The sequence below is a fragment of the Mirounga leonina genome, unplaced genomic scaffold (assembly GCF_011800145.1).
Source record: "Mirounga leonina isolate KUSES-001 unplaced genomic scaffold, KU_Mleo_1.0 Mir_175, whole genome shotgun sequence".
Classification (NCBI taxonomy): Eukaryota; Metazoa; Chordata; class Mammalia; order Carnivora; family Phocidae; genus Mirounga; species Mirounga leonina.
The window spans coordinates 24,814,751-24,841,721 of NW_023270453.1; the positions used below are offsets into that span (position 1 = coordinate 24,814,751).

At 53.4% G+C, this 26,971-nt stretch overlaps 1 protein-coding gene across 11 annotated transcripts; it reads right to left on the reverse strand.

Annotated features, from left to right (window-relative positions):
• On the reverse strand, positions 1-26,971 carry CDIP1 (cell death inducing p53 target 1). Of its 11 annotated transcripts, none has more exons than XM_035022168.1 (7): positions 26,863-26,945; positions 3,962-4,050; positions 3,786-3,869; positions 3,463-3,564; positions 3,166-3,321; positions 2,102-2,375; positions 1-1,979 (listed from the first exon to the last, which is right to left on the reverse strand). In XM_035022168.1, exons 3-7 carry the CDS (start codon positions 3,829-3,831, stop codon positions 1,868-1,870), a joined length of 690 nt encoding a protein of 229 aa, XP_034878059.1. In that variant the 5' UTR covers positions 3,832-3,869; positions 3,962-4,050; positions 26,863-26,945; the 3' UTR covers positions 1-1,867. The 11 variants fall into 11 exon arrangements, with proteins under 11 accessions (XP_034878059.1, XP_034878060.1, XP_034878061.1 ...); XM_035022169.1 differs by lacking the exon at positions 26,863-26,945 and adding an exon at positions 26,535-26,814; XM_035022170.1 differs by lacking the exon at positions 26,863-26,945 and adding an exon at positions 26,413-26,510.

A 26,971-nucleotide genomic window follows, 5' to 3' on the forward strand; every position in this document is an offset into this window, starting at 1 on the left:
TGAACTTAAATATTTTTATTGATAGGAATCGGTTTCTTGTTTTATGTATTGAGGATCTGCAAAAGTTTTATTCAGGAAAGGGTTAAATGGCGAGGAAAACATTGTCTTCGACTACTGACCAAGCCTACCCGTTTTTCACAGTTCAGATGAGGGCTAGTAGGGGTGGAGCTGGCTCAGAACCTAGGGGCTGACTAGCTGCCCCCCATTAGCCTTCAGACCAGAAGCCTCAGCCCCAGTGATTCTGTCTTGCTTAAGGGAGCAAGGGTATTTGCCTGCAGGGTGGGATGACCCTGAGCTAAAGCCAGGGGGCTCCAGCCTGCAGACGGTGTGGGCAGATGCCGTGGCATGGAGATAGGTGAAACCAGTGTCAGAGATAGGAAGGTGCCCTTTGAGCGCAGTGAAGCCAACTCCTACCCCGACCCAGTCACGGCTAGAACCCCACGGCTTGTCCACACCGGGTTTGGGTGTGGTTTAATCAGATACTTAGTGTCATCCCTGGGCAGTCAGTGCAGCACAAGCACAAAGACCCAGAGGACTCAAGCCCCTGCCCTTAGACCACTTCTAGCCCCCACCCTCTTTCCGTCAAAGAAGGAAGCCAGGCAGGAGAGCAGAGGCCCAGGGCAGGGGAGTGAAAGGGCCAATTTAATGAGAAACTACAAACTGAGACCAGCCATGATTCACAGTGACAGGAGGCCATGCAGTGGCAGTGCGAGACCAGGAGAGGGGTGGCAGCAGGATACAGCGGTCCACGTGAGCAAGTTCACAGACAAGCCATTCACGAAATACAGTGTGGGCTCAGGCCCAGGGCAGGTGTCCACCAGGGCACTTCCGCCACTTGGGGCTGCTCCTTCCTTGTCCCCGGCCTGTCCCAGTCCAGTGCCACAGCTGCTCCTGCTGCAGTACCTGCTGTTGAAACAAGCACAGTGACAGCAAGTCAGCCAGGGCCCAGGGCCCAGCACTTACTGAGAAGAGGATCCATGGAGCGTGCGTGACGAATCTGAGTGTGCTTGCAAGGAGGCCCCTTCTCTGTCATCTCCAGTCCTAGCTGGGACACACCAGCCACTGGGCAAAGGTCTTGCCGATACATAGCCATACATAGGACATGGTATGGCTATGGGTTAGGCTCCTGGGCATTCCTTCTGGCCCTAGCAAAGACGGGGGCTTGTGGAGGGGTGGCCAGAAAGGGAGCTGGGTGGGGGCCAGAAGCAAGTCCCTTCTTAGCAAGCTGGGGCCTAACCACTCATCCCACGACTTGCAGATGTGCTGACCTCTCTCCCTTACCCCAGGGGACTCCTGGGCACTTGGACAGGGTGTTAAGAGTTTGAGAGTTCTAAGAGCCAGAGTCATCCTTCTAATCATGTCCACCTCTAGTACCCCAGGAACAAAGCCAGGCCTTAGGACTCTGTCCTGCTTGGGTCCACTCCCCGACTCTTGGCCCAGGAGATCAGAAATAACTGTGGCTATAGGTCTGCAGGCCCCAGGTCTGCTCTGGCTGCTTGTGGTTCCAGGGAGAGTTAGGACCAAATCTATACTTTGTACAGAAATGGAGGAACGAGACCCCAGCAGGGAGACCGTGCAAGGAGACCCTTCACAGCTTCTCTTCCTGATCACAAACACCAACCAAACCAGCAACACACAGGCTCAGTGCTATCCCCCTGCCACTTGCTGACCCTTGGCCTTAAATCCATCAGGATTTTTGCCGCAAGAGTCAGATGCTCAGGGAAGGGCAAGCCAAAGAGGACGAGACTTCCAGGGACTGGTGGAATGGCTTCCACCCCCAAGTGGGAGCAAGGAAGCGAGCCACTGAGCGAGGGGAGCAAAAGCACAGGGGGCCAGACTGACAGCAGGGAGTCCAGTCCCGGCTCCGTTAGCACAGGCGCTTGTACGTGTAGATGTAGGCTTTGCAGCTGGGGCATGTGTGCGTCACATCCTTGAAGTCGTTGATGAGACAGGGGATCAAGCAGCAGCCCAGGTCACACCTGAATCAGAGACCGGGAAGACGGGGAGGTCAGAAGAGAAGGCACGGAGGGCACGCAGGCCTACTCCAGCTCGGCGGCCGGTGGGCACAGCCCCCACCCCCCCAAGCACCCACATCACCTACCCCATGAAGCAGCAGAAGAAGCCCAGCACGAAGTTCATCAGGCCAATCTCATAGGAGATCTTGGTGGTGATGGCCTGCTGGCAGTGGGGACACACTGTCTGTACAGGGGCGCCCTCGAAGATCTCTCCCTGCAGTACTGTCACTGTGGTGGCAGCCCCTGAAGGAACTAGGACTGTGGCAGTGTGGCCCCCAGGGCCAGAATAGGGCCCTGGAGGGTAAGGCCCTGGTGCATAGTAGCCCATGGGTGGGTGGGGGCCTGGAGGAGGGTAGAAACCTGGAATGGCACAGAAGACAGAGTAAAGACAGGTTACTGGCTTGCCACCTGCCCCATGTGGCCCCTAGGATACAAGGGGAGGCCTCCAGGACCCGGCCCTGGGCCAAGGCGACCATCTACATTCTCCTAGCCCTGTGAGACCAAGATAGAGAAGCTACTTGACCCAGCTAGACATGGCAGAGCCGGGAAGAAGGCCTAATCTCTCCTCGGTCTCAGCTTGATGTGTTTGCTCCTTGCCTCTGACATGCAGGGGACCTCAACCACAGGAGGGAGAGCCTTGCCACTCACCAGCCCAGCTCCTCTTGTGCACACAGGGCTCTCGGCCCCACCAGTGTCAGATCCTGCACTGAAATACCAGGGACTGGCCCACGTCACCTGGGGCCACCTGTGCAAGAGCCCTGAGCCCTTCTTTGGCCTGAGGAGTCCTCAAGAACTGCTGGCTGAGCAGGAACCCAGGCCTCCCCCATGGATTCAGGACCCTGGCAGGGAGAGGCCCCCACAGCACCCACGAGTCAGCACCTGCCACTGTGCCTTAGGGGCCTTCCCAGGAGCTAGCCCTCCTCCCAGCAGGGCCCAGGGCTCATGTGGCTTGCCCACAGTACTTGCACAGCAGTGCTTTGCTTTAGGACACCTTCCCATGTCCTCCATCCACACCCACAATCAACGCCCCCAGCCCTGAAAAAACACTGGGCAGGAAGACCACCTACCTGCTGCAAAGGCTGGACGACAGCCCAGATAACATGCTGGATGCTGGACCGGGCAGACCCCTGTGCTCCCCTTTCCTACTTACCTGGAGGCATGTAGGTGCCATCTGCATTCACATGCGGGGGGATGAAGCCAGGCTGAGGCATTGGGTGACCTGGTGGCTCATAGGGTGGGGGACCAATGTCTGCAGGGGGCATCGACATGCCCGGAGGGGGCTGCATCACAGCTGGGGAGGTACGGCCTGGACAGAGAAGGGCAGGGAGAGGGAGCTCAGAGGGCAGTGGCTGCGGAGTCCCTGGGAGGGCTGCTCCAGGCACCAGCTCCTAGGAGCGGGGACGGGCAAGGCACAAGGGACAGGACCATCAGGAACACTGAACCCTACCTGGGGTAGGTGGGGCTCCACTCTTCTCCTCCAGAAGGGGGGCTGTGGGACCTCCAGGATAAGGAGGGGGTGGCTCGTTGGACATCTTTGCTGCTTCTGGACCTGGAAGGAAAGCCGCGACATGAACTAAGCTCCCAGCCCCTGCATGTTGGTCAAGCACAGGTCTGTGACAGTTCTCTGAGCCCCAGCAGCTCAGGTGGCCTTTTAGTCCTCGTCAATCTCTGCACTCTGGGTGGGGGACAGGGCTTGTGGACTGGCTCAGATTCCTTCAGTAGAGCAGTTTAGAGTCATCGGGCTCCCTCTAGGCCTTGGAGATATCCTACCATCAGCAAGGATAATCAGGCCCAGAGCCGCCACCATCCACATCATCCCCGCTTCCTGTGTCAAAGCCAGAAGGTAAGGGTGCCCTGTGAGGAAAGAAGCTGGTAAGGCGGACCCTCCCTCCAGGGCAGCAGGCTGCCTCGGTGCCAGAGCACTATGCTTGTGGGAGACTTTTTACCTCAAATCCCAAGTACTCAGAAGGGGAAGGCAGGACAGGCTCCTTCCACTGGCGGCCTGAGCAGACACGCAGGGCTCTAGGGAGCTGTTCTGGGGGGAGAACAACAGGCAGAGCCTCAGCACTAGAGCAAGAGGCGCAGCCAACACACCCCACCCCATCTGGCTGGTTCCCGCCGGCACAGCAGCAAGCCGGCCTGCCCATCGACTCCTCAGCTCCGCTTCCCCTCTCACAGCTGCAGGTCCTGTGCACTCCAGGCTCACACCAGCCCCCACAGACCTGCACCCACTGCAGGAAGAAAGGAGAACAGGCTTCTCCCCACCCCAGCAGCTCTTTGAGCCAGCTGTGCACGCAGGGCCCCGCCCCGTTTTTGTGGTGGACAGGGTGGGAAGGAAGATGCGGAATGAAACATTTCCCTCATCTCTTTCCCTCCCAAGGCTCACTGAGCACCTGCTGCTGGGCCCTGGGGGAGAAACAGGAAACCAGGGGCCTTCCTGCCTTGGGTCAGCATCCTGTCTTTAGCTAGGCACTTCCTTTCACTCTATTCAGCATAGAAGGTTTGCAATTAGCATTTTGAAGTGAAGCTCAGTTGATTTTTTTTAACTGAAAATAATATGAATCAGAACAAATTCTGACACCCAGTGACAGCAGCTCTCCTAGGGCAGCTCCATCCGAGAGTCCCGCTAGAGGGAAGTTCAGAACCCCACCGGAGCAGAAGGAGCCTGGAGTCAGTATGTTTATTAAATGTCACAGATCAGTGGCAGGGCCCAAGAGATCAAATCCAAGCAAATAAAGAAAAAAACCGAATGTCACTAAATTAAAAACTTGGGCTTCGGGGTGCCTGGGTGGCGCAGTTGTTTAAGCAGCTGCCTTCAGCTCAGGTTGTGATCCCAGGATCCTGGAATCGAGGCCCACATCGGGCTCTGTGCTCAGGGGGAAGTCTGCTTCCTCTCCCTCTGCCCCTGCTCTGATCTTGCTCACTCACACTCAAATAAATAAAATCTTTAAAACAAACAACAACAACAAAAACTTGGGCTTCAACAGGCACCATCAAGAAAGTGGAGACAGTTCCCAGAACGGCAGAAAAGTTTTACAGATCTATCTGCTAAAAGACTTGTATTTAAAATACATGAAGGGGGCGCCTGGGTGGCTCAGTCGTTAAGCGTTTGCCTTCGGCTCAGGTCATGATCTCAGGGTCCTGGGATCGAGCCCCATCCTGCTCAGCAGGAAGCCTGCTTCTCCCTCTCTCACTCCCACTGCTTGTGTTCCCTCTCTCACTGTGTGTCTCTCTGTCAAATAAATAAATAAATAAAATCTTTTAAAAAAATAAATAATAAAATACATGAAGAACTCTAACTCATTAACAAAAAGACAACCCAATTAAAAAATGGCAAAAGATCTGAATACACCTTTCTCCAAAGATTTAAAAAAAAAAAAAAAAGCCCAATAAGCACCTGAAAAGAAGCTGAACACTTAGCCTAAAGGAAATGCAAATCAAAACTACAATGAGGTACCATTTCATATCCATGAGAATGGCTACAGTGAGAAAATAACAAGTATTATGCGGAGACACAGGAGTCCTCCCAACTGCTGGGGGCGGGTGGGGGTGTGTGAAATGGCCGGCAGCTGTCCCCCTGCTAACACACAGTTACCACGTGACGCAGTTCCGCTGCTAGGTGCGCACCCAAGAGAACTGAAAACCACAGAAGAATTTGTACATGAATGTTCACAGCATCATTATTCATAGTAGCCAAAAAGTGTAAACAACTGAGGTGTCCAACCACTGGCAAATGGATAAACAAACTATAGCTGTACGCCTCCAGTGGAAACGTACCAGCCATGACAAGGAATGAGGCTGCTACAGTCTGGACGAACCTGGAAAACGGGCTGCTCAGAGAGACCAGACACGAAAGCTCACATGTGGTGTGCTCCTTACGTGAGGCACCCAGAACAGACGAATCGAGACAGAAAGCGTACTCGTGGTTGTCATGGGCTTGGGGGTGGGGGCAGACAGAGAATGATGAATACGGGGTTTCCTTTGGGGGTGATGAAAATGTGCCAAAACTGGCTGTAATGATGGTTGCACAATTCTGTGATTATATTAAAAACCAGTGACTTGCACACTTTAAATGGGGAAATCATATGGTAGGTGGAGTATTATATGTCAATAAAACTTATTAAAAAACAAAATAAAATTGCCCAATCTCACCACCTTAATGCAGCTAGTCTCCCTGCATGTCCCTGCCCGTCTGTATGCAGTCACGTATATTTTTTTTTCATTCTTTTTTTTTTATTCTTATGTTAATCCCCATACATTACATCATTAGTTTTAGATGAAGTGTTCCATGATTCATTGTTTGTGCACAACACCCAGTGCTCCATGCAGAATGTGCCCTCCTCAATACCCACCACCAGGCTAACCCATCCTCCCACCCCCCTCCCCTCTAGAAAGTCACATATATTTTTATATACTTGCTGTTGTGACAGTTTTAACATCATGTCCTATATATTTTGTCCATCTTGCAAGACCCCATGACCATCAATTTTAATATTCCCTAAAATGGGCTCATCACTGTTTATGTGACCAACCCTTATTAAGGCATTTAGAATGCTTGCTACTTTCAAAAAAAAAAAAAACCCACCACCACCAACAGGGAAAACCTCTGGCTAATGCTCTTTCCCTTTCTTGGATCATTTTCTTTCGTTAAACTTGCCAGAAATGAAATTAGGTCAAAGGGTATGGCCACTTTGTGCCTTTGGGAAGGATGATGGCAATTTATAGTAGACACTTTGGATACTACTCTTATCACTAATTTGTAACATTAAAATGACAGTCGGTACTTACTTCTTTGACCACCATGAAGCAGAACATGTCACAAGTGCTTGTATATATTATGAGCGTCTCTTCTGAGTTGCTACTTACAATAATCCTTCAAAGACATGAAAGCCAAGAAAAAAATGGGACTTACCCAGGTCACGTGGCATGTCAGAGAAAGAGGTAGAGCTGAGTGTAGGACTCTGCATGACTCTCCCACCCACCCCTGCCTGCAGGTGAATTTCAATAGCGCATGATGAAGGGAAGCTACAGAGCCTCTCAAGGACATCACACAAAGTCCCCTTCCAGGCAAGACTGGCTGTGTGTGCTGGGCCTGGAGATCCTTGGCAGCCCACCAGGCACCCTCCTGATGGCAGAAAAAGAGGCTTGTCGTGCTTCCACGGGAAACTTTGTATCCTGCTGAGTGTCTTAGAATATGGGCCAGCACCTGTCACGGACTCCTACCCTACCAGCACGTGGGATGCCCCAGGTGGTACCACTGTCTATCTCAGCCCTGGCTCACCAGGAATCCTGCCAGGAAGAAAAGGTGCACTGTGCTTGGTGAGTCACTGGAGCACTTTCCGGTGCTAGGAGAGAGGAACTAGCCTGGATCCTCCCGGCCACTCCGTGTCCAGAGGGCACATACCACTTGCACCACCCTCTGAGGATGCAAGCATGGCCTGCGTTTTCATCAACATCACATCTAGTTCCAGTTTCCTAGAGCACAAGATTCTACTTCTGGAATTCTGCCATCATAATGATGTTACAAGCCTGGCACACAGGGCAAAGCCCTCCGTGGTATCCACCCAGCTGAGCCATCCTCTGTACCTAGAGCAGGCACTGATGTGTGCCACATGGACGCCAGCCACTGACTGGGCCACCACCTGCTTCCACAGCTTCCCTCGGCCAGCACCCCTGTTGCTCCTCTGTCTCCCCTCCCCTCCACACCCATCCTCCAGCTGCCTTCTGGAGCTGTCAACTGTGGCAGAGACGGGGGGCAGGACACTTCAGTATGAAGGGGAGAGGTTGGGGCGCCTTCGTGGCTCAGTCAGTTGGGCGTCTGCCTTCGGCTCAGGTCATGATCCCAGGGTCCTGGGATCAAGCTCCATGTCGGGCTTCCTGCTCAGCCGGGGTGTCTGCTTCTCCCTCTGCCTCCCCCGCTCCCCCTAGCTTATGCTCTCTCTCTCTAAGTAAAATCTTAGGGAAAAAAATGGAGAGAGGTTTCTGAAGAATGAATCGTGAACTTTTCTGGAATTCAACCCCTAGTTCCCCAAGTGCCTCCCGATATAAAACCATGGGGCATGCCACAAAACTATGTTGTCTAAGGTGCAATAAAAACTGTAAGAATGCTATCATCTTTAAAAAGAAAAATCAGGGCGCCTGGGTGGCTCAGTTGGTTACAAGTTGGCCCTTCTGCTCAGGTCATGATCCCAGGGTCCTGGGATTGAGCCCCACATGGGGCTCCCTGCTCAGCGGGGAGGCTGCTTCCCCCTCTCCCTCTGCCTGCCGCTCCCCCTGCTTGTGCGCTCTGTCAAATAAATAAAATCTTTATTTATTTATTTTTTAAGATTTTATTTATTTATTTGACAGAGAGAGACACAGCGAGAGAGGGAACACAAGCAGGGGGAGTGGGAGACGGAGAAGCAGGCTTCCCACTGAGCAGGGAGCCCGATATGCGGGGCTCGATCCCAGGACCCTGAGATCATGACCTGAGCCGAAGGCAGACGCTTAACGACTGAGCCACCCAGGCACCCCTAAATAAAATCTTTAAAAAAAAAAAACCAAACACGTCAGGGCGCCTGGGTGGCTCAGTCAGTTAAGCGTCTGCCTTCGGCTCAGGTCATGATCGCAGGGTCCTGATCAAGTCCCACATTGGGCTCCCTGCTCAGCGGGGAGCCTGCTTCTCCCTCTCCCCCTGCTGTGCTCTCTCTCTCTCAAATAAACAAACAAAATCTTAAAAATAAAAAAATCACTCATCTAAAAGCAAAACAGTTTTCCAATAAAAATGCACACTGCTCAAATGACACGACAAATGCAAATGTGGAAGCTGAGACCGCACCCGGGCAGCTTTGCTGTTATGCAGGCGCTGCCGCTCTGGTAACTAGAGGCTACGGAACGGGTTGCAAGACCCAAGTCCCCGCGGTTCGCAGTTCCCCACAGAGGAGAGGGAGGCCTGCAGTCCTGGGAGCGTCAGTGAAGTCAGCGTGCAGCCCCGGAAAGCCAAAACAGGCCTCTCAGCCTCCTGTTCCCATCCCTTGGACGTGAAGTGGGAAGAAACTGAGAATCGCCTGAAAACCCTCCCAGGTCTATCGCCCTGAACAGGGCTGCCCTGGGGCCCAGAAGATTTTATGCATGAATAGGTGTTGCCACTTCTGGTTCTCAGAACTGGAGATCCAGCTGACTGCTCAGCAGCTGGCCAGCCAACGAGGTGCTGACCCCAGCAGCACATAGGTGTGAGGGTACAGAGGGGGGTACCCAGAACACCAGGGCGTGGGCTGCACTCCACACGGGAGCAGAGGTGCTCTCAGTGAGCCAGAGCACATTACACAAGAAGGAAAAGTGTTTTGTATTTTTTTTTTCTTTAAAGATTTTATTTGAAAAAGAGGGAGGGAGAGCACAGAGGGAGAAGCAGACTCCCCGCTGAGCAGGGAGCCCCACTCAGGGCTCGATCCCAGGACCCTGAGATCATGACCCGAGCCAAAGGCAGATGCCCAACCGACAGCCACCCAGGCGCCCCAAGAAGGAAGATTCTTACATGAAGTTTTCCTGTCACAGTGGAACAGTGCAGGCACGCGGGTCAGCCGCTCATCCCACGCAGGCTGCAAGGGTTATGTATTCCGGGGACACCTAGAGAAGCAATAATCCTGACACCCCTGGGGTGCTTGCTACGGGTGTTCAACTGTCGTCCTCAGCTCTACAGGGCAGCCCTACTAACATCTTCACTTTAGAGAAGGTAACACAGCTCATGTCACACCCAGGGTCACACGGCCTCACAATCAGCATTTTAGGTGTTTTCAATGATTTCTCTTTGAGCTTTAAATTCCTGTTTACCAGTTTTCAGCACAGTTTTGGGGATGCTGAGGAATTTCCCACTTAGTCCTGGATAAAAGTGATATGCCACCGCCCCAGTCCCAATGGCTCCTACTTTAGAAGCCACTGGCCCTTGGGAGACCGCTGCTTTCCAGAGGCTGGAAGTCTATTTGAAACTAATCAGTATCTGGAAATGTGTGAAGAGTGGAGGTTACTAGATGGCACCCGGGCACAGGAGCCTCAGGGGTCAAATTGACAGAGGAGATCAATGTCTCTTGGACTGCATTTTCAGGATGAGGCGAGCCTGCCAGTAATGGTCCTGACCCTTGCTAGGGCAGGGAGGCAGCATGGGCCAGGTGGCTGATGAGTTAGAAGGCTCAAGACACTTGAGAAGGTGCTGTGGCCTCCAACAGATACCCTGTGCCTGCAGCCTCTCCATGCTGTTACCACAGGCCTGTGTCCAGATTAGCAAGAAAACCCTTAGAATGGAAAGGGCCATAGCCTGCCATGGGGAACAGTAAGGCCCTGGATATCTGGGGGCAGACTTAGGGGAGCCCCAAGGGACAGGGTGTGGTATGCCCAGGAGACAGGGTCCTGAGTGGTCTCTGGCAAAAGAGAAGCAAGGGCAGGCCTGCACATGCTCCTTAGCCTCCTGGGAGACAGAATGGGGCCACTTAAGGCCCAAACCGGCTCCTTATGCCCACAACCAACACAGCCTAGCACCCACTGTGGTCTTAGAATTATTCAAGTCACCCTAAAACAAGATGAAGCCTGTCTTCACATCTGTCTGTAGACCCACTGCCTGTGATCTCATCTCACTTTCCCAAGGACGGCAGATGCTGGGGCCTCTGCGGGCAGCACACACGTGTGCCAGACATAGAGCCAGGCCCTTTTCCGCAAAGCTGCCCACAGCTCCCCTCCTTAGTCTAGCAGAATTCTTTTTAAATATTTTTTTGTTAAGATATTATTTATTTACCAGAGAGAGAGAGACAGAGGCAGGCAGAGGGAGAAGCAGGCACCTTGCTGAGCAAGGAGCCCAATGTGGGACTCGATCCCAGGACCCTGGGATCATGACCTGAGCCGAAGGCAGACGCTTAACCGACTGAGCCCCGCCGGCGTCCCAGTCCAGCAGAATTCTGAGTGCCACCTGCTGGACCAGCAGCCCCTAGAGCCAGGCCCTGCTCGGCACTCAGCGCAGGTCCACTGCAGAATGTAAACTTCTGCTCCACATCCCAATGTTGGAAGCCCCGTTCCACCCTCAGCCGTGTCACAGAGCAGCCCTTCTCCTCGGATGAGCTGGTGGGACCAGGAGTGAGTTTCCTCAGGTGTGAGGAAGGAAATGATGTCCTGAGGTGCCTACTATGGGTTTTAGGGTGTGGGGCCATGAAACAAGTGAAACTGCCTTATTGCACCCTGCCCCATCCCAGGCCCCGTCTGCATCCAACACAATACTCTAAGCAGCTACTGACGACAGCTCCGAGGACAGGAAGGCAAGGATTTGCCCCATGTCAGTCGTCAGTTAATGGGAAAACGGCACACGTGGAGAGTGTGGCGCTCTGGAGTCAGACAGCCCTGGGCTTGAAGCTGGTGGCCTTGGGTGAGTCACGGACCCTCCCTGAGCCTCAGTCTTCCTGGGACCTGGGACTAGAACCCCTGCCTCCTGGCCAGGCTGCGTGCAGAGCAGTGACAACAGCAGGTGCCCAGTACCTGGCAGGGGAGCAGAGCACTTTCGGGTCCAAACACAAGTCTACTGGGGGGGATGACAAGGCTCTGGAATTAGTGGTGATGCCAGCACAGCTCTTCCAACATACTAAAGCCACTGAACTATGCACTTTGAGAGGGTGGATTGTATGGCACGTGAATTATAATTACATCCCCCCAAGAGCAAAACCCACCCAGATATGGATAGTTCTGTGTGTGTGCACGGTTATAAAAGAGATGGGGAAGAAACACCCCAGACAAGAATCATCGTCTCTGGGGTTGAAGTTTGGCAGCCAACGGTCAAGAGAGGTGAGGATTTCTGTCATTACAGACTTAAACACGCGTATTTTAAACAAAAAGGTATCTGTGTATTTGCAGAACTAAAATTTTTGAAAAGAATACAATTTTAGGACAGAGCTGAGATGGGCAGCTTCGATCCCTGGTGACAGAGAGGAGGCAGGGGGTCTCCACCTCCTGGTGCACCGAGTTCAGCGGCTCTCCTCTGCCCCCGCCCTCCCCACATCCCAGAGAGGACTTAAAAGCAAAGACTTCGGGGCCCTGGGAAAGGCCTCTGGCGTTCTGCTCGGCTCCCAACTATTCATCATTCATTGCAGAGAGCTGCTGTTGATCCAAAGCTGGGCCAACTGGCAGCAGCCTATGGCAGCCCAGGTGGGCTGCCCATGGGAGTTGGGAAGGCCTGGGCCCAGGCTAGCAGGAGACACTCCTCCCCCGCTGCAGCCACAGCTGCAAACCCAATTCTGCAATCTGAACGGTCCCGCACACGGCCAAGGGATACCCACCCTGCCCCCACGGTCTCTGCCGCACCACACATGACCTGCCAGGGACACACACTGACACTCCCTTCTGGAGGCAGGTGAGACCGAGAGGGCAGGGAGGGACAGTCCGATGCTAAGCTCCATCTGTGCACGAGTGAGCACTCCTGGAGGGCCGAGGTGGGGTGCCAGGGGGATGAGGCAGAGGTGAAGGCAGAAGGCAGTGAGGGCAGTGCCTGGAAGGAGGACTTTCTTTCTTTTTTTTTTTTTTTAAAGATTTTATTTATTTATTCATGAGAGAGAGAGAGAGGCAGAGGGAGAAGCAGGCTCCCCGCAGAGTGGGGAGCCCGATGCGGGACTCGATCCCAGGACCCCAGGACCATGACCTGAGCCGAAGGCAGACGCTCAACCATCTGAGCCACCCAGGCGCCCGAAGGAGGACTTTCTGACACCAGTCTCCCCCAGGATCTGCTAGAGCAGCAGTTCCCCAATGTTTTGGGTCTCAGGACTCCTTTACAAACTCGATTATTGAGGACTCTAAAAAGGTTTTGTTTTTGTGGGTTATCAATACCTACCATATTAGAAATAAAAAATGAGGGCTTTTAAAAAGTATTAATTCATTAAAAACATCAATAAACTCATTACATGTCAGCATAAATAGTTAAAATAACTACCTTCCAAAACAACTGTAATAATGAGATAGCTGGTATTGTTTTTCATTTCTGCAACCCTTTTTCATTTCACTTCCCTCTGGATTCTCCTATTTGCTCCTCCACCCAGTCTGTCGTGCTACGGTGTCTGGGTTGAAGTACGTGAAGAAAACCCAGCTTCCCAAAGAAAACAGCTGGAAATGGGAGGGGCGTTTGAAGAGTCTCTTCAGGTACGTAACTGTGGACATTCTTCCATACCACACCCAAACCCGACCGGGGTAGTGTCTCAAAGGTTAGCTGCAATATGGAATCTGAATGCTTAATGAATTCTTCCTCCTGTTATGTTACAGTTCATCAGTCTACCTTGCATTTGGAATGGCTTTTACCCATGCATGGTTTCTAACAGCACGCGTGGGTCATCTGGAAAACATCGGTTCACAATATGAGCCCCGATTATGAAGACAGAACAGCGCTGATGTGTCTTATGTAATATTCCCCCCACTCAAATCACATGGCTAGCATCACCACCAATCTCATCGGAAAAGTCTTTAACTACTGGGAAGCTGTCAAGCTCGCAGTGGCAGATACAAGTTTCCCAAAATTCTAACTTTCCCTTGAAAGTTCCCAATTTCATCACTGGCCACAAGTAGATTAACAAATTTATCATTGGTGACATTTACAAAAACAAAGGTCAGCGGTTTCCCCTTAAGTAGTGGGCTCACTGTTCATTTTCAAGAGAATGTCCACTAAGTCCCCAAGTGTGAATAACCACAGTTTGTGTGTGAGTTGTTCAAGTAAATCTGGAGCTTCACAAGAAAGCTAGTTCAGCTCACAATTCAAACAACTGTGCATGTGCTTTCCCTGAGGCATTTGTCATACTCCACAGGTGTGTGATGTAGGTCTCATGTTTCATCACACAGAATAGCAGAGATGTGCACTTGAGGGTCAAGATGATTTAACACAGTAAATCATTTTTACTGCTTTTTCTTAAATGAGACCTGTGAGTGTGATGAGCATCATCACAAAGATGACGAGCCCAGGTTGGTGCCTCTGCCTTAAGTCAAACAGCAGTTCGGTCCTCGCTGCTTCTGCACCACAGGTGTGGCGGCCAACACGGTGTGAAGGGCACTGCCATAAAGAGTCCTGACCTTCAGCCCCGGCAGCCCCCAGGACACCGCCCCTGCTGTGCTAGAGGCAGCCCCGCAGACCACGAGGAGCTCCGACGCCGCAGAGACCCACCCAGAGCGGCCCGGGCCGGTGAGCCTCTGAGCTTGCTGGTGCTGCGCCCCGGCCCCGGCTGCGGTGTGCCCGGCCTGACAGGAAGCATCGGACCAGCTCGGACCCAGCTCACCACTTTGTAGCTGCGTGACCTCACTGAGCCTCAGACTCTCTCATCTGGAAGCAGAGGTGATCAGGCCTACCTCCAGGGGTGGGAGCAAGGTTTAAAATAACTAGTGTGTGCGAAATACCCAGAGCAGCGGCTCCGGACCCAGCACATGAGAACACGGGACAAATGGCACCTGCTGACAGCACCATTTATTGTGACCAACTTCCAACAGGAAGGAAAACAAAACAGGCACCAAGGCCTCTGCCACAGCAGCTTCTGCCCCCCCCCCCCAGCTGTGAGGGTCCTGGTGTGTGCTCCTCACAGGATGCGGGGGGACCTGGAATCAAACCCCACCTGAGCGGCCCACCCAGCAGAGTTCATCCATGACACAGCCAAGTGGAGGCCACCTGCTCTGCGCGACTCCTGCAGAGATACCAGCAATCCTCCTCAGGGCCGACTCTCCTTTCGGGCAACATCACGGTCAGTAATGGCCCTGGCAAGGGCGCTCCGCCCCGAGACTCTGGGTGTCTACCTGAGACCGTGGTGGCAGGTCGGTGGCCAGGCAACAGCAACTGCAGGACCACCTTTCCCAGGGGCCTCTCTCCAGAGGAACTCACCTTCCCAGCAGCCACAGCGCTAGGATGTCAGAGGGCCTCAGGGGGCTCCTCAGTCCCCAGGACACAGGTTCCAGGCGTCTGGCCAGAGACAGGACTTGTTGGGGAAACTGAAAAACAGTTTTCTACACTGCCAACAGCCTCCCACTGCTCAGGAAGGGTTGGAGGTCCAGAGTAAAAGCCAAACACCTTCTTGGGTCCTCTTGGCCACCCAGAGGAGGGGAGAAGCAGAACCCACCTGGCCCCTGCTGAGTCCCTTCACAGGAGGCCTGGCCCACAGGTGACTGCGTCACCCATTTCCCGCCCGCCCACCCCTGGGGCCCGTGTGAGAACAGAGACACGGATGTGCAGAAGCCATGTAAGGACCAGGCAATATGAGGTGTCGCTGACTGGGGGACTTGGTTGCCAGAGATGGGCACTGACACCCTGGGCAACACCACGTACTGTCCTGTTCTCCAACTTCCCAGGGGCGGATTTAAGAACAGTCTGTGTGGTGGCCACTTCACAGAGGCCCTTGGAGGGAGGACGGCGCTTCTTCTGGGAATAACCACCTGTCCCTTCACGATGGTAGTTGTACAGTGTGGCAGGAAGTGAGAGCACGATCCCTGCCTTCCAGATGCTTAAAATCAAGTAGGGGGAGACAGGCATTAAATCATCACACCAGAAACGCCAAACATAATGAAAAGTGTGACCAGTGGCGTGCAGAGGTGGAGGAGACTTTGAAAGCACAGGAAAATTGGCCCTGGTCTGGGGATCAGGGAACGTCTCTCCAAGCAAGCCAGGAGGCAGGATTAACGAGACCAGCAGGCAAAGGAGGGGATGTGAAGAGCGGCTGGATGGTGAGCCACAGACTGAAGGGAGGAGGCTGCACCCGCGGTGGGGGGGGGGCAGGACACAAGCCTGGAGCCCACGCTCAAGCTGCGGTGGCGGGGGGGAAGGGGCAGGTCACAAGCCTGGAGCCCACGCTCAAGCTGCCCGACTGCTTCAGAGGCACCTGGCCACAGGGGCTGCTCCGCCAGAGCACACAGACCATGGACCCCCATGGGGGACCTGAGCTAAGAGGAAGGATGAGAATCACGGGCCAGGAAGCCCACAGTACCCCACAGCAGCACCCCAGCCCTCCTCTTTCCCAGCCCACTCTCCTGAGTGGTGCCCCCATCCCCAACCACTCAGTCTTCAGGAACAAAGCCGTCAACTTCTTTCTTGACCAGCAATAAAGTCTGAGAGCACAGGGTTTACGGGCATCCTGCCCACCATGATAGATTGTATGACCCTGGACGAGTTACTGAATTCCTCTGAACCTCAGTTTCCCTACCTAGAGCACCACACTCCGTTTTTATTCAGGGCAACAGGGTCTTGACTAAGACACTCCCAGCCCTTCCTGCAGTCACCTGTGACCACATGACTAAACTCCGGCCAATGAGTCACAAGCAGAGTACTGTAAGGACTGATAGGAAGGTGCCACCCTAGCCAGGCGGACCGGACCCTCCGTCCTCCTGCCCTCCTGTCTGCTGCCTGGAATACATCTGTGACAGCGCCTGCAACCATGCTTGACCATGAGGTGACCTTGGGCATGGAAGCCATACTAAGGACAGCAGAAGGTGCCCAGGCCCCGGAAGACCATAGAGATACCATGCCAGCACTGAAGTGACCACTTCTCATATCTTCTTCTTTTTTTTTTTTTTTTAAAGATTTTATTTATTTATTTGAGAGAGAGAGAATGAGAGACAGAGAGCATGAGAGGGAGGAGGGTCAGAGGGAGAAGCAGACTCCCCGCCGAGCAGGGAGCCCGATGCGGGACTCGATCCAGGGACTCCAGGATCATGACCTGAGCCGAAGGCAGTCGCTTAACCAACTGAGCCACCCTGGCGCCCACTTCTCATAACTTCTATGTGAGAAAGAAACAAACTTGTTTTAGTCGGTAACTTCGGGTTTCCTACTAAATACAGCCAGACCTAATTCCAGCAATCAAAGGGGAAACGGAAATGCTAGTTTTCCAGCAATTCTCAAACACACTATGGCCAGAAATTACTTGTGATTGGTAAATTTCCAGATTATTAACAAAGAAGGAAGCAGGCATCATTAGAAATAGTGCTAGTCAGGCTGAAGGTATGTCAACAAGTGGTCCATAACTGAAAACCTCCCATTATGGACTTCCCACTGACTTGGCTTTCTTGAGCCGACACTGGGGCCTCCACACGGGTGGCCTCCACACGGGTTCGCTGAGCAGGCCCTCGGGCTGCCAAGTTCTAGCCCTGGAGGGCCTGGGAAATCCTGCCTGTGGCCCATTTTCCATTGTTCTTACTGATGGAGGCAGGACGGAGAGGTAATCCCTCCCTCAGACAGCATCACCGGGGGCTATGAACCGTTTGTTTTTACACACGAACACAGGCTTATCTGATGCTGTGGGAATTCTAAATACTTCAAAACAAGCTAAAGTAAGACACAGAAAGGACCAGAAAGCAGATCTGGTTTTCCCATCTGCCTCTCATCCCACCCGGCCCAAACGCACCTCCCTGATCGGTATCACGGCTCCAAGAAGCTACTACACCAGCCCAAGCCCATGGCCCCAAGAGGAGGCTTGAGCCCTGGTCACGGCGTCAGCTGACAGGACAGAATCCTCACCTGCGGGTGCCCAGGTGCTCGGTCCCACGCTAGCCATCTGGCTCCCCAGCTTTCCAGAGCCATAATGAGGCCTGAGTGGGGTTGTGTGTGAAGAGCACACAGCGCAGAGCCGGCCACACAGTGTTCAATAAACAAATTCTTGCTTGTATCACTGGTATTTAGGAGTTGCAAGCGGAGCATGAGAAAGAAGTACACAATTTAAAAAGAGAAAAAATACACTGGTTGCTCTTAGAAGCAAAATCAAAAGGCAGACAGGACTCAAGGCATGGTTCTAAACTAAAAAGCAGTAAGATTTCTAGGAACTGTGATGATGACAACAATCATAACAATTTACGTCATGCTAAATTCTTGTCAAAGTCCTGGCCAACCACTCTGACTCCCCGAGTGTCAAGAGCAACGGACCACAGCAAAGCGGGTTAGCGCGGCAACTCTGGAGGACAATTCTGCTATCTGTACATTCTATTTGGCTCATTAATTCCATTTCAAGACATCTGTCCTAGAGCTAAGTGAGCATGTGAGCAAAGATTTACAGGCAAATGTCTGTATGTACCAATGTCTTCTGTTCCACCAAAGGGACTGGTTACCCCCCTGGTTACCTACATAATGTAATTGTATTCACCCCCAAAACGATATAGACCCCTTTTTGTAGGCAGAACAGTGGTCTTGATATTGCACTGTAAAACCAGTATGTGTAGGGATTCTACTTTAAAAGTACATATTTACATATGTATTACACACCAAATGTTAATTGTTTTCTCTGGGTGTTAAGATTTTGGATCATTTGTTTATATACAAATACATATACAGAAACCGTTATGTGTAGTTTCTAGTTTTTCTAGGATGGGCAGCTCCTTTGGTTCTTTCCCAAAAAAGCCTCATTGTAATTGTGTTAAATTTATGTGTATTCCTCCTCAGTCCAGAAAGGTGCCTCTGACTATACCCTCCGGGAAAAGCAATAGTCCAAGAAGCAAACGCAGGGACTGTCTATTTACCAGTTTTCTCGCCTAAAGTGGTGTTACGGTCTTTATATTGGTTTCATGTGAGTCTGGTAGCATGCGTCCGTTCTCCATCCCACGTCACCTCACCGTACTCCGGTAAAATTGAAGATCTAGATCTGTAAAGCTGGAACATAAAGACCACCCAAGGTGGTTCTGGCCTCGGAGACCCTATGTGGACAGCCGGCACGAGGTCACTTGGCAGAGGAGGGCAGGTAAGAAAAGCCCAGCAGACACACATGAAGCGGAGACAGACCGGGCGACAGAGCTGCACTTGGGGGGGTGCCGCCAGCCGTGGCAGCTGCTGGGAGTTCGGCCCAGGCCTCCAAGCTGTGGTCCAGAACCTCTTTCGCCTTCAGAGGTGCCTCCCAGGCAGGAGGGCCTCCGGAGCTGGACACAGGAGGAGGAAGCAGTACAGACAGGAGGAGGAGCAGCAGCAAAGGGAAGAAAACAGCTACAGCTGCAGCCACTAGTGAAGAAACAAGTCATCTGCACCTGTCAGGCGGGCAGGGCTTGGGAACTAAAAGGCCCACTAATTTTAGAAGCAGGATGAGTCTCAAAAACCATCACTTAGGCAATCAAAATGAAGCCCTGAAAAGAAAAAATCCTAACCTCTGCCTCCACTAAGCTGACAAAGCAGTCTTTGGCTTGACTCCATTTTAATCAGTTATCTGAGATCAAGACATACCATTCTGACCCAGCTAAAAGCACGAGGCCCTACGTGCAACCAAGCCACTTGGCCACTATGGTCATGGCCACCCAGCTGGAAGAATCTTACTTCAGACACAAACCCTGTAGCATCGTTGCTGGCCCCGGAGGGGAGCTCAGCCGGCAGCCGGGCCTGGCCCAGGTCTCCCCGCCCAACAGTGAGGACGTTTCTGTACATCGCTTACATCCTTCATGCTACAGAGCGTTCTCTCAGTTAAACTGAGAACAGCTGGATGGAGAACAGGAGCTGCAGCAACCTCACCAGTACCAGTGTGACAGGCTTCCAGAGGTCACCGGATAGCATCAGTCAAAAGAAAAAAGCCAAAAACCAGCAGACATGTCGCAGATTAGTCCACTGTTCCTGGAGCCCACTGCAGTGGTTGGATGTCGCCGTAGAGGTAAGAAGCTGTGTTGCAGGACCAGTGGAATAAAACCTGAGACAAGAGGACATTCCGGGGCTACGCTCTCCAGTGCTAGCGTCCCGGGGGCCGGGGGCACTTGGACAAGCTGTTGCTGCTGAGCACGTGGGGCCGGCATCCATGACCACAACATGACATCCACAGTGGAGAAAGGGAAAAGTGCGAACAAAGTGCTCTGGGACGTGTGAGTGAGGAACAAATCGGGTCAGTGGTTCACATTACATGACACAGAAGAGTATATGGAAGTTCAAATTCCTATCACTCTAACGCACATCTGACCCAGAGAGCTTACTCATGCCAGTTGGGACAGAAGAACTATTTTGGATCTTCTCCTTGGGAAAACGAGAGCTCATGGAATATCTGGGGTTGCCTTATTTATGGTCACGTGCCATTTCTCTATGATTCAAACACCTAGAGACCACCTTCCAGGCAGAAATGTCATTAGAGATCACGAAGTCCAAAGTCTCAACTGACATTCATGACTCTTCAGACATTTCCTGAAGCCCCCCCAGAGGCAGGGTGCTGTACCGGAGACTGCGGTGGGCAAGACAAGCAGCGCCCACCCCCGGCTGCTCTCTGACAGGATCCGGGCCCAGCAGCTCAGAGAGGAGCCCTGATTCATGCCCCACGCGCATTAGATGCACTGGTCTCAGCCCTGTCTCTTTACTCACACGTTCTCCAAACTATCCTCAAGCAGGATCTCACACTCCCAACAAAGGGCTTTTGCACACTGGAATTCCACCAAGGGAGTTTGCATGGATTTCACTGTGGCCAGAACAAAAAAGAGAAACAACTGAAATGAGCCCGGGCGCCTGGGTGGCTCAGTTGGTTAAGCGACTGCCTTCGGCTCAGGTCATGATCCCAGGGTCCTGGGATGGAGTCCCACATTGGGCTCCCAGCTCAGCAGGAAGCCTGCTTCTCCCTCTCCCACTCCCCCTGCTTGTGTTCCTGCTCCTGCTGTCTCTGTCTCTGTCAAACAAATAAATAAAATCTTTAAAAAAAAAAAAGAAATGAGCCCGACCAGGCCCCCTGCTTTTCCCTTGGGGACGGCAGGGCTTGGGAGGGGACCGGAACTCGGGGCACGCACGCCGTCTGCGCAAGGGCCCAGCTCCTGCACACCTCTGAGCTCACAGGCAACTCAAGGACTCTACAGGGCAGCTGGACCATGAGGTGTCTGCTCTACCAGCTGACTTTAGACCCTAGCCACTGAATGTTCACTTGGCAATTCACCTCTATTCACCTGTGCTGCAGGGAGCTCCAGAGCACATGTATACTCCGCTCCCCACCCCTCAGGGCTTCACCAGCCCTTCCAAAGCCAGGACAGCTGAAATGCAGGCATGGGACGCAATTTCACTCAACACATAAATAACTGGCACACGCTCTGAATCAGCCCAGGCCCTGAAGGTGGGGAAAAACCTGTCTTCATGGAGCTTACATTTGCAGGGGGCTGGGGGTTATAACACAGAAACAGATCAAGTATACAGTTTGTCAGACAGTGACACATGCCATAGAGGAATGATGAGCAGGGAAGGGAGTGAGCACTGCACGGATGCAATTTTCAACAGGGCGGGCTTCTCAGAGTGGGGAGCATTCGGGCCAAGACAGGACAGGTCACGTGCACAGCTGTGGAAAGAAGGTCCAGGCAGAAAGAGTTAAGTGCAGAGGCCTGGAACATGCCTGCACAACCCTGGGAGCTGGAGGCTGGGTAGCATGGGTGCCAGGAGTGGGAGGAGCTGAGGGAAGTGGGGCTGGCCCTTGATGGAAGGGAGGCCAGGTCCTCAAGCCGCTAAAGGACGTCCACTTTACTCCCCGAGTGAGAGGGAGGGCTCAGGAAATCAGGCTGTCCAGCTGTCCCTTGGCTCTCCACTTCCTGCCCTATGCCTGGTGTACTAATGTGGGCCCCCAAAGTCCTGATATCAAGAGGTGGCTGCTAGAGGTGGGGGACCGTCAGTTCTCAGCCCCCACCTCCAGCAGGCATGGTTTCTTCATGGCCAGTTGGACTGGAGCCACAGAGAACTGGGTCATGGCGTGGACCATACGCTCTCCAGATAAAGCAGGTAAATGCACACAGAAATGCATGTAACCTGAGCCTGACTACACAGGGACAGAGATGAGGCCTGAGCCTCAGGCAGTACAGAATGGCCCAGAGTCCAAGAGCTGACAAGGGGTCACGGGGGGCCTTCTCGCCTAGAGCAGGACAGAATTCTTCCAGGCCTAGGAAAAGCCAGTTTTATTCAGCAGAGCCATCACTATCCAAGTTTGTTTTTTCTTTCTTTCAAGTAACCACCTGTTTAAAAAGGCTTCAGGTTCTTGGGGCGCCTGGGTGGCTCAGTCGTTGAGCGTCTGCCTTCGGCTCAGGTCATGATCTCAGGGTCCTGGGATCAAGCCCCGCATCAGGCTCCCTGCTCGGCAGGAGGCCTGCTTCTCCCTCTCCCACTCCCCCTGCTTGTGTTCCCTCTCTCGCTGTGTCTCTGTCAAATAAATATTTTAAAAAATAAAAATAAAAATAAAAAGCCTTCAGGTTCTTGACTCCTTAATTCAGCCAACATTTCATGGGCCCCTCTATGGAGGTCACTCATTTTGTGGCCCCGGCCCTCAGGGAGCTGCAGATCCACCTAGGAAGCCAGCTCACACCAAAGAAGAATTTACAAAAGATACTCAGCAAAACCCAAACGAGAACTCATGACAGCAGGTGCTCCCGGTGAGAGAAGGTGCGTCTGTGAGCCCCGGCACTGGGGAGGCTTCAGGCACCAGGTGGGTCCTGCAGGAAGGAGGGCAGGGATTCCTGGTCTGGGACAAAGGAGTCACTGTGAGCAGAGGGGAAACAGAACACTGTGGTCAAGGGCCCAGCCTCCCCAGGCTAGAGTGGTCACTCCCAGAGGGCAGGGATGGGGTTTGGGGCCAGTGTCTCCACAACCCCAAGCAGCACATCAAACCTTGGCTGTCACTGGGTGGGTAAGTAATGCAGCCTGGCTGGTACTCTGGGGAGGGGCTCTTCCCTGTCCCGTAGGCCCTGTGCTGTTCACAGTACCCCAGCCACGAAGATGGATGTTCCAGACTTTTCTCTGGCCCTTTAAACCTTGACCTGTCAGCAAGTCCTGCCAATGCCATGGTTCAAAAAGGTCTCAGATCCACTCATCTACTGCTCAAGGTTTAAAGGCTAGAGTCTAGACTTGGCCCCACGTTCATATCTCTCTACTACAACCTACTGCAGCCACCCAGACTGTAATCCGCTCTTCTCCAAAGAAACCAAACCTCACCCCTACCAAAGGACCTTCCACAGACCCTTCCCCAACCTCCACACACCTTCCCCCTGCCCTCCAACCCCTGCCTTTCCAGCAAACCCAAGCCTTCCCCATGACTCCCTCCACACTTCACTCACCTCCCACCCAGAGAACGCTGGGGGGGTGGGGGGGCTCTCCCACTCGTGACCCTGCAGGCCCTACTCAGCCCCTGGCATAGGTGCATTGAAAAAACGAGTCCGTGAGGGTTGGGGTTAGCCTAACTAGGCTTCCCATGCTGTTTCCTGCCCAAATGCCCACCACCCATAGCCCTGGGGCAGAACACAGCCTTAGCAGAGATGGAGTCCCTGGCTTCCGGGGATGAAAGTGCCTGGTTTATGGCCAAAAATCCAGATAGAAGACCCCCTTTTAGAGTCACAGTCAACTCCATGGAGCAATTTCCACGATGGGGCGGGGACAGCCCACATTCCCGTCAGCCTCACTCCCTTCAGCCCTGCTGGGCCCGTATCTGGCAATCTTCGGTAAACCACTCACTCACTGTTTCCTCGGCCGCGAGACTGATGCCAGAGTGGCCCCCCCGCTGCTGCAAGGACCCTTGCGGACCGAGCACAGGTGCGGGCGCTGCCAGGTGGGCCTGGAGCACTTCCGAAGAGCAGCCCCTGCAAACGCAACCGCCTTCCTGCTGCTTCCCCAGCTTGTAAGACTGTTGCTCTTAATGCTGCTTAGAACCGCGACACGTTTCACTTCCTCCCATAGTAATAAGGCTTAGAATTCTCAAACCCCAACCCAGGACACCCCTCCAGCCTTCTCTACCTACTTCTGCCTTCCTCTGTTTCTCCTTCAGGGGAAAACACAAACACTGGAATAGATCTGGATTCAGACTGAATCAACACGTAAGGAACACATTACATTTCCAGCACATCCAGTTTTTACTGGACCTTCATGACAACTCCTTGTGGTTAGAACCGATGGTGCAGAGTCACCCAGGGGCCAGATCACAAAGGAGCTCACAGCACCCACAGACCAGGAGCACCAAAAAGATGATGAGAAACGTTTTCTGGAAAACTGATCCGACATTACCAAACACATCACAACCGCTTTTATAGAAACAGTCAGAATGGCACTGGACTTCCTTACCCTGCATTGCGTGGTTTTGTGCTGGTTTTACTTTGTCTAACATTAGGGGACGCTAATCTTTCCGCACAAGCGGATACAGGTCTTCATCTCACCTGGGTGTTGCTTTTCACCTATCATAGATGTAGCAAGTGAGGTTCTGGGAAGGCTAACGCCTTGTCACAAAGCTTGGAAGCGACAAAAGTGCCTCCAACGTGCTCTGCCGAGTCTAGACAGTACTGGTCCCAGGACCTCACCTTTATTACCAGAACCTGATAACTCACAGAGCAGGAGAGGGGCTTGGTCTGCAGGCTCAACAGCGACCAGACCTGCATCTCCCTGGGTGGGCTGCCCTCTCTGGGGGGAGAGGCTTTGCCACAGGCCCAGATCAAGGGCCCCCTCTCCTCTGCAGCACTAAATTTCAATGCAGCCTCTACCACCTCCTGGGGAGACATGCCTGGGAAAGTCCTGACTGCAGAGATGAGGAGCCGGAAGCCCTCTGTGGGGTTCTAGAAACTGGCACATTCCCATTCTGCACACTCCATTTCCAAGTCCCTTTGTGAAGGCCTAATAACCCTCGTGCCAGCCCTGCAAGCCTGGGTCTCCTCCGCACTAAGGGCCTACATTATCTGCAGAGCTCCCCCTGCATGCTGCCTTCTCACCAGCATGATGGCTTTCCTTCACATAAGGACAGAGACATCAGTATAAGGTGCCATGACTCTACCACATTTCCCTGTGTCCTCCATTAATAAACAGATGTGCATGCCCTTTGAAGAGTGTTGCTGAAGCTGGAGATGAATTTCTACAGACCTGTCTCCTCTCCCTCTCAGACAACTAAACAGGATTAAGGGTTGGTGTTCATGCCTACAGAACACAGTATCTCAGCCCAAGGGACTCAAAGCTTGTCAACGGGGCTATGCAGCCCTGCTCCCCTGGAGCCTGAGAAAACACACGGAACTAGCAGGTTCAAACCAGGCAAACTTAAACTGTAAAGAGTAGCAACAGAGTATGCAGGCTGACAACTTATATTATTGAATGTCACCGAGACCTGCTGGGGCTATCTGACTACTGGGATGCATTTCATTAGCATTCCCCAAAACGTTTTTGTTCCCTGAAGTATTATTGCACATCACACATTCCATGTTTCTGCACTTTGTAACTTCAGAGCCATGGCCTACTGTTTTCAAATCTCTGTAAGAACACATGTAAAGTTCCTTCCTGATTCTAGAGGCCCATCCTATGGAAAAACCTTCAAACTCCTCCAGCTCCTCAGGGGTGGGAGAGAGAGATAACCCTTCAATACCCAGGGCTTCTACTGGTTAAAAAACAATAAGCAAAAATTCTAAGAGTCTACTTACTTATATGCACGTTTAATTATTTGGGAGGGAACAGACTGATGTCTACAGTTACTTTGACATACCTAAACAAACAAGAGTTAGATTTGAGACAAAATATGACAAAATGTTGTGCGTTCTAGGTGGTAGTCTATTGGCATTCAGTGTAAAGTTTCTTCAACTTTTATGTATGTTTAAAATTCTCCATTAATTAAATGTGGGGCTGCAGACAAGGCAGAGCTGGCACGCCTCTCCCCACCCAACTCTTAAGTCAGCCCCGAGGTAAGAAAGTGCCAAGGAGAGAGGTCACACTTGCCTAGGCACTGCCTGCCCAGCAGCAGGTCCCACTCTACATACAAAACTGGTATAAGTGCTATGCTCCAGGACCTCCAACCTTTTCACTTTAGGATAAAGGCTCTCAACCCCAAATGTGACTGAGAATTATCTGGGGAGCTTATTAAATACAGTCCTGGCCACATCCCATAACTGCTGAATCAGAACCTGCGGGGGCGGGGGGGGGCGGGGGGAGCAGCTGCCCAGGAATCAGCCCTTTTAACAAAGGCCTTGGTGATTCTGAGGCAGAGGATCTGAGACCCACACTGGAGACACTCCGAGCCGCTAGCTCCTTACCTGACACCTGTTGAGAAGCCTCCTGGGAACATTTAGAGACAAACAGAAACGCACACACCTACGAAAAGGTGCCCAAAGCTGGGCTCGAAGACGCGGTGGGTGCAACTACACCAAGGTCCTCGACCTCAACGAAGCTGGGCCCGAAGCCAGGCCTGGTCACTGCCTCCCCGTCAGCCCCGCCGCGTGCGGGCCGAGTGCGGGCGCAGAGATTTACAGACGTCGCCGAGAGGGGACGGGCGGGGAGGGAGAGGCGCGCGGGCCCCTCGGGCCTGCCAAGGTCACCGAGGAGCTCAGCAGGGGCTCCTCTGTCCCCAGGACCCTCCTCCCGACCCGCTTTCCTCGAGGAAACAGCCGCCGCGGAAAGCGGGAGATGTTACTTCCCCACCCTTCCTTACAGGAGATGCGGGACCCCGAGGAGCGGGCCGGCAGCCCCCAAGGGACCGACCCCGGCGCCCCGCCCGGGCCTGGCCAAACTAACCGCAGCCCCGCGGGTGACCGGCCAACCCAGCGACGGTGCGACGTCAAAACCCCGCTCTGGATCGCATCAGTGCCCGGGGAGGAGGCGACGGGCTCGCTGCGCCGCTCCCGGGGACCCTTTACCTCGGGAGGCCCGGCGCCGGAGGCCGAACCAACGCCGAGACAGGCCGGGGTCCAGGCGCTGGGAGGGCGAGACCCTCGGCCCCGCGGGGCTTTGCGCGCACACCGCCCCCCGCCCGCTCAAAGGTCTCTGGGAGATGTAGTCCGTCCGTGCGCCTCAGGCGCGCTCCGCGGGTCGGGGAGACCACAGTGCCCGACATGCACCGCGCAGGCGGGGGCTGGGGGCTCAGCGGTCCGAGGTCACCCTCCTCCCCACCGAGCGCCGCGAGCGCCAAGCCCTGCTCCCGGGGGGCTCCGCCGGAAACTGTCTCCAGCGGCCCAGGCGACTCACCGTCCCCGCGGCACCCGCGGCGGCCGCAGCTGCAAGAACGCACACCTCCGCAGCTCGCGGTCGCGCGTCTGTCAGAAGGAGGCGGGTAGGCTTTGGAGCAGGGCGTCAG